Genomic DNA, 7,500 nt, shown 5'->3' with positions numbered 1-7,500 from the left:
AGCATCAGCTGTGTGTGGGCACGTCTTACTGGGACCATAAGGCAGCAGACTAACAATTTCGGTGAGTTTCACGGAGAACCGACACAATGGTCTGGGCCGAGATCCTCTGCTCAATCTCGTTTACGCAGAGAAGAGTTGGTGTCTACAAATGGCGTTTAACCAAGATCTTGCTGGGGTTTAATGAAGAGATACAAAAACGTATCACTGGGACTGGAGTTGGTGGGATATTTTAGACTTCAGAGTAAACTGAAGCGTCAGGATTTACAGTGTTGAAACAGCTTTTAACACTCATCCTGTCCTAAAATTAGTTCTCGTTTGTTTTCTCTTGAGAGAGAAAACAGGGTAGAATCTGATGTGGTAAAAGCTTTACGGGCTGTTCTGGGATCAGACGCCCATTTCCTCCAGATGCTTTGAGCTGCTACTGCTACGTGAGCCTGACTGATCTGCAAACAGCTCCCCTACCACAGCGGACTTCACAAACCTGGCTGACTAATGAAAATGTTCCGCGGCCAACAGGAAGCCGTCAGATCCCGGGGGCGGGGAGGAGAGGCGGAGCTTCCGCGGGGGCGGGGCTACTCACTTCGGCTCTCGTACACACTCCGTGACTGCGCCCAGATCTTGAAGGGGTCGGGCTTCTTCTGGAGGGTGCCGTTGGGGGGTGGGTCCAGTGGCGGCAGGCTGGGGAGGGGCTGGGTGGGGGGCGGGGGCACGGGGGGCGGGGCCGCCAGCGTCTCGCTGGGCGCGGAGCGGGACGGGGAGTCTGTGTGGGTGCTGCGATGACTACAGACGCTGTGCTGGGAACTGCCCTGACTGTCCTTCCTCTCCAACTGCTGAGAGACACACGGTGGGGGACAGAAGAACAGAGACAGGGAGACAAAGGGAGAGGGAGAGAGAGGGAGAGGGAGAGAGAGAGAGAGAGAAACCGAGAATTAAAACTCACAAGTCAAGTCAGCTCTTGTCTCCACTGCATTGATGCAATATGATGTAAAATTGCCATTGTAAAAACACACCATCAAAAGATGATGAGGAAAGAGAGGGTGATGGTGGCAGAGGAGAAAAGAGAGAGAGAGAGAGAGAGAGAGAGAGAGAGAGAGAGAGAGAGAGAGAGAGAGAGAGAGGAGGAGAGCAGGTAGACCTGAGTGAGACGAGGCAGACGAGGGCGGCGAGGGGGAGAAATGCCGGCGAGAAAGCATGAAGGCTGGGCCGAGAAACCGAGCGCTAAGCGAGACGTGTTTGAGACCAACAGAGGAAGATGGAGAAACAGAGGGAGAGACGCAGGAAGCCGGGAGGGGGGGGGAGAGAGCACGGTGCACAAGGCTATCCTTTCTTGTGCGTGAGTGTGTGTGTGTGAGTGTGCACGCGTGTGCCAGGGACTTAGAAAGCCGCGCGAACATCAGCAAGCTCCCCTGGCCTCTCCATCTCCGTCCTCACCTCCACCTCTCCATCTCTGTCCTCATCTCCACCTCTCCATCTCTCTCCTCACCTCCACCTCCGTCCTCACTTCCACCTCTCTACTGTCCTCACCTCCACCTCTCCATCTCCATCCTCACCTCCACCTCTCCATCCGTCCTCACCTCCACCTCTCCATCCGTCCTCACCTCCACCTCTCCATCCGTCCTCACCTCCACCTCTCCATCTGTCCTCACCTCCACCTCTCCATCTCTGTCCTCACCTCCACCTCTCCATCTTCATCCTCACCTCCACCTCTCCATCTCCATCCTCACCTCCACCTCTACATCTCCGTCTTCACCTCCACCTCTCCACACCTCCAACTCTCCATCCATCCTCATCTCCACCTCTTCATCTCTGTCCTCACCTCCACCTCTCCATCTCCGTCTTCACCTCCACCTCTCCATCTCCGTCCCCACCTCCAACTCTCCATCCATCCTCACCTCCACCTCTCCATCCATCCTCACCTCCACCTCTCCATCTCCGTCCCCACCTCCACCTCTCCATCCATCCTCACCTCCACCTCTCCATCTGTCCTCACCTCCACCTCTCCATCTCCGTCCCCACCTCCACCTCTCCATCTCTCCTCACCTCCACCTCTCCTCACCTCCACCTCTCCATCCATCCTCACCTCCACCTCTCCATCTCCGTCCTCACCTCCACCTCTCCATCTGTCCTCACCTCCACCTCTCCATCTGTCCTCACCTCCACCTCTCCATCCATCCTCACCTCCACCTCTCCATCCATCCTCACCTCCACCTCTCCATCTCCGTCCTCACCTCCTCCTCTCCATCTGTCCTCACCTCCACCTCTCCATCTCCGTCCCCACCTCCACCTCTCCTCACCTCCACCTCTCCATCTCCGTCCCCACCTCCACCTCTCCATCTCTCCTCACCTCCACCTCTCCTCACCTCCACCTCTCCATCCATCCTCACCTCCACCTCTCCATCTCCGTCCTCACCTCCACCTCTCCATCTCCATCCTCACCTCCACCTCTCCATCTCCGTCCTCACCTCCACCTCTCCATCTCTGTCCTCACCTCCACCTCTCCATCTCTCTCCTCACCTCCACCTCTCCATCTCTGTCCTCACCTTCACCTCTTCATCTCTGTCCTCACCTCCACCTCTCCATCTCCATCCTCACCTCCACCTCTCCATCTCCATCCTCACCTCCACCTCTCCATCTCCATCCTCACCTCCACCTCTCCATCTCTGTCCTCACCTCCACCTCTCCATCTCTCCACTGAACTGGTGGAACTTTTGTCCATACAACACCGTCAGTGCAGCAGGTCATAAATCAGATAAAATTTTGACAGTGTATGAATGGACACACACACAGGCTGTGATCACTTTCTGGAGACTATTGCTCCAACATGACCTGGAAATCCCCAAAGACAGCGCTCAGACGTCCCTGTGGGGGGAGACAGGGCACACACTGGTGTTCTGTCCGTCCGGCCTGTGGTCCCACTTCCGCGTTAAACCTGCCACACTTCATACGGAGCGAATGAGAAACCTCACACTCTTAAACCCACTTCAGGAAGCAACTTCCTGCCAGGACTCGTGCTTAAAGCAACTGGATTCACTTCTGTGATTCTGTGTAGAGTTCTACTGCGTTCACTCTGTAACGTCTCCTGAGTATCTGCCCAACTTCTGGTTACATCTAAAATCACTTCTAACAATCGGACACGGTCCACCAGCGAGATGATTCTTCTCCTCCATCTGCTCAACAAGACGCAGAGTCGGATTTCCACGGCTGTCGGCAACACCCGCCGGACACCCTCGCCGTCATGCGAAAAGACCGCACCCCGATCACGCAGCACTCCAAACAGCCAATCATGCAGCACTCCAAACAGCCAATCACCTTGGCTCCCTCAACTTCCCCCCTCCCCCTTTCCATTGTGGTTGTATTTCAGTACAATATATATTGATTTTCACACAGGTGAATCAAGGTGGCGATGGAGTTGACTGAGTCTATCTGGCGGAGCTAACAGCTTGGCACGCAGCCGTATCTGAAAGTTGCCCCGAGCACGTGGGGTCATTTGAAAGTTGCCCCGAGCACGTTATTTGCTAATGGCAGCGTGAATCATTACGGCCCTAAAAGGTTCCCGCCATGCCATGTCCATCCGTCCCCTCTGCGCGCGGTGGGCAGTTTCTGCCCCAGGCCAGCGTGGGCAGGGGGGGGGGGGGGGGGGGGGGGGGGGGGCAATATCCATTTGTGTGTCATTCCACAATCACTACAAGACAGAGACTCCCTGTATACGAGCGACAACATGCTTCCATAATAAGACGTAATCAGATGTCAAAGCATGATGAGAGATTGGGGGGGGGGGGCAAAGGGGGGGGGCAGACGGTGGGCAGAAAGACAGAACTGGACAGCAGGAGTGAAAGTAGAGAGCTGCAGTTCTACACAACAGATACGATCGTGCATCAGAGCAAAGAGGAGGATGGAGGATAGAGGAGTGGAGCGAAGGAGGGAGGGAGGAGAGGAGGAGGACAGACGCTAGGCGAAGAGGACCCAGGAAAGTCAAGGGAGATACAGAGAAAGGAGGTGAGGGAGAGAGGAGGCGGGAGAAGTGGAGAGAGAGAGGAATAGAGAGAGGAGAGGGGGAGGAGGAGGAGAGGGGGAGAAGGAGGAGGGGGGGGGGGGGGAGGCTGTTACTCACCACCACTTTGGGGCTCCTCTTGGCCTGCACCACCCCTGAGAAGCAGCGGCAGAGAGAGAGAGAGAGCATTAATACCCCACATCCAGGTCCCGCCCGAGAGGAAAACAAATCAGAGAGAGGGAGAGGGGAGGAGAGAGAGAGAGAGAGAGAGGGGGAGAGACAGACAGAGAGAGAGGGAGAGGGAGGGAGAGAGAGAGAGAGCGCGCACAAAACAACGACGGAGCGGGGTCCTGCAGACCATCGAGTGCACAGCCTGCGAGCACGGCGGAGCTGTGTGTGTGTGTGTGACGTGGAGAGGAGGCGTGGCCATGATGCCAGCCCTGCTGGAGAGCGCGTCTCCCTGCGGAGGAGAGAGAGAGGAGGAGAGGAGATGTGAGGGCTCCCAGCGACGCCAGCCGTCCACACACATCGTCCTGCTCAATGTGTGTGTGTGTGTGTGTGTGAAAGAGTCTTTAACCTCCCAGGCTCTGAGCACACACATTAAAAACATCTCTCTCTCTCTCCTTCTCCCTACATCTCATATACTGGCTTTCCAACGTGCCCAGAAACACACACACACACACACACACACACACACACACACACACAGAGATCCATTCAGACCCGTTTACACATTGCTCCACTCCATAATCCAGTATCCAGAGAGCAAGACCCTCATCGGTCTGATGACCATTAAGGAACCTGTGTGTCCTCTCTACAACACACACGAGTGTCAAATGACAGATCAACATACACGCATGTTCCAGCGTGTGTGTGTGTGTGTGTTTGTGTGTTGCCTCTTTCGCTTTACATAAGACCCAAGAAAACTCACATCTTTATGAATATTCATTTTTGCATTCAAAGTAAGAAGCTAATTTATTCGTTGTTTCTTACTCGTGTGTGTACAAGGGACCTGATGCAAAGAAAAGAACCATTCTGCGATGTAGAGGTTTGGTCTCCTGAAAGATCAAACACTCCTGCAGTATCTTCTACCCCAACACACTCTCACACCAGTGTGGATCACTCTGAGAAAGTCATTAAATGTTAAAACTCTCTCATCTCTCGCTTTCCTCTCTCTCTCCTCTCTCCCCCCTCTCTATCCTCTCTCTCTCTCTCTCTCCCAACCTCTTTTGCTCACCCCCCTCTTCTCCAAGTACTCAGAGTTCATAATTCATTCACTTTATCAGGATATGAAAAGGCACGTAAATGCATGATGTCAGCTAATCAGCTGCTGGGGTTGTGGAAGTGTGGTGGGGGTGTGGTGGACAGGGTATCTGCACATTTTTAAATCTCAAATTCAATGACTTTTAAGACCTTTTTAATACCTCTCACAAGAAAAAATTATACTATTACTGGGGATGCAGGTGTGTTCCACATCGTTGACGGGGGGGGAACGAAAATTGTTGACGTTGTTGAGGCCGTATACTCCAACGCTAGGAATCTAGCACTAGGACCCTGGAGCGGTTATTTTCTGCATTAGCGCTAGATTCGGCAAAGTTCACATCACGCCAGAACAACTGAACAACACACACTTATAATAATTTAATGCCTCCCCTCATAAAATTCCAGACATTTTAAGACATTTTTAGGCCTTTAATATGGAAAACTAAATTTAAGACATTTTAAGACTTTTTAAGGACCCGCGGGTACCCTGGGTGGAGGTTTGGTGGAGTATTGTGTGGGGTGGAGGTGTGGTGTGTTGAGGTGTGGTGAGGGTATTGTGTGGGGTGGAGGTGTGGTGTGTTGGGTGTGGAGGTGTGGTGTGTTGGGTGTGGAGGTGTGGTGAGGGTATTGTGTGGGTGTGGAGGTGTGGTGTGGTGGGGGTGTGGTGTGTTGGGTGTGGAGGTGTGGTGTGTTGGGTGTGGAGGTGTGGTGTGTGTGGTGGTGTGTTGGGTGTGGAGGTGTGGTGTGTTGGGTGTGGAGTGGGTGGAGGTGTGGTGTGTTGGGTGTGGTGTGGGTGGAGGTGTGGTGTGTTGGGTGTGGAGGTGTGGTGTGTTTGGTGTGGTGTGTTGGGTGTGGAGTGTTGGGTGTGGAGGTGTGGTGTGTTGGGTGTGGAGGTGTGGTGTGGGTGGAGGTGTGGTGTGTTGGGTGTGGTGTGGGTGGAGGTGTGGTGTGTTGGGTGTGGAGTGTTTGGTGTGGAGGTGTGGTGTGTTGTGTTGGGTGTGGTGGAGGTGTGTTGTGTTGGGTGTGGAGGTGTGGTGTGGGTGGAGGTGTGGTGTGTTGGGTGTGGAGGTGTGGTGTGTTGGGTGTGGAGTGGGTGGAGGTGTGGTGTGTTGGGTGTGGAGGTGTGGTGTGGTGGGGGTGGAGGTGTGGTGTGTTGGGTGTGGTGTGGGTGGAGGTGTGGTGTGTTGGGTGTGGAGGTGTGGTGTGTTGGGTGTGGTGTGTTGGGTGTGGAGTGTTTGGTGTGGTGTGTTGGGTGTGGAGGTGTGGTGTGTTGGGTGTGGAGGTGTGGTGTGGTGGAGGTGTGGTGTGTTGGGTGTGGAGGTGTGGTGTGGTGGAGGTGTGGTGTGTTGGGTGTGGAGGTGTGGTGTGGAGGTGTGGTGTGTTGGGTGTGGAGGTGTGGTGTGTTGGGTGTGGAGGTGTGGTGTGGTGGAGGTGTGGTGTGTTGGGTGTGGAGGTGTGGTGTGTTGGGTGTGGAGGTGTGGTGTGGTGGGTGTGGAGGTGTGGTGCGGTGGGGGTGGAGGTGTGGTATGTTGGGTGTGGAGGTGTGCTGTGTTGGGTGTGGAGGTGAGGTGTGGTGGGGGTGGAGGTGTGGTGTGTTGGGTGTGGTGTGTGGAGAACTACATACAGAAACCCCCCAGAAGTGAGTACACACGTGCACCTTCACTGCAGTTACAGTCTGAATGGAGATTCAGATTAAGTTCTGCCAGAATTCACTGAAACCAGTAGACAGAACGGAGAAGTCAGCTAGGACCGTCTCCACGTCTGAACGTTCACATGACCACCTGTCTGTGCCCGCCTGTCTGTATCCACGTGTCTGTGTCCGCGTCCACGCCTGCATGTCTGTGTGTCCGCGTGTCTGTGTCCATGTCTGTGCCCGTGTGTCTGTGCCCATGCCTGCATGTCTGTGTGTCCGCGTGTCTGTGTCCATGTCTGTGCCCACGCCTGCATGTCTGTGTGTCAGCATGTCTGTGTCCATGTCTGTGCCCGTGTATCTGTGCCCATGCCTGCATGTCTGTGTGTCCGCCTGTCTGTATCCACGTGTCTGTGTCTGCGTTCACGCCTGCATGTCTGTGTCAGCATGTCTGTGTCCATGTCTGTGCCCGTGTGTCTGTGCCCACGCCTGCATGTCTGTGTGTCCGCCTGTCTGTATCCACATGTCTGTGTCTGCGTTCATGCCTGCATGTCTGTGTCCGCGTGTCTGTGTCCATGTCTGTGCCCGTGTGCCTGTGCCCATGCCTGCATGTCTG

General features: G+C 54.7%; 1 protein-coding gene across 14 annotated transcripts in view; it reads right to left on the bottom strand.

Annotated features, from left to right (window-relative positions):
* Positions 1 to 7,500, bottom strand: part of LOC143512574 (membrane-associated guanylate kinase, WW and PDZ domain-containing protein 1-like) — a 106,655-nt gene that overhangs the window by 21,976 nt on the left and 77,179 nt on the right. For 13 of the 14 annotated variants that reach the window (XM_077003070.1, XM_077003072.1, XM_077003074.1 and 10 more), the window contains 2 exons: positions 4,112 to 4,146; positions 581 to 830 (listed from right to left, as the gene is read on the bottom strand). In XM_077003070.1, coding sequence (XP_076859185.1) covers positions 581 to 830; positions 4,112 to 4,146 — 285 coding nt within the window. The remainder of the gene's footprint in view (positions 1 to 580; positions 831 to 4,111; positions 4,147 to 7,500) is intronic. The other variant, XM_077003062.1, reaches the window with a different exon arrangement.

Source organism: Brachyhypopomus gauderio, chromosome 4 (assembly GCF_052324685.1).
Source record: "Brachyhypopomus gauderio isolate BG-103 chromosome 4, BGAUD_0.2, whole genome shotgun sequence".
Taxonomy (NCBI): domain Eukaryota; kingdom Metazoa; phylum Chordata; class Actinopteri; order Gymnotiformes; family Hypopomidae; genus Brachyhypopomus; species Brachyhypopomus gauderio.
Note: the sequence above shows the minus strand (reverse complement) of the source record. Positions and strands in the feature narration are given on the sequence as shown.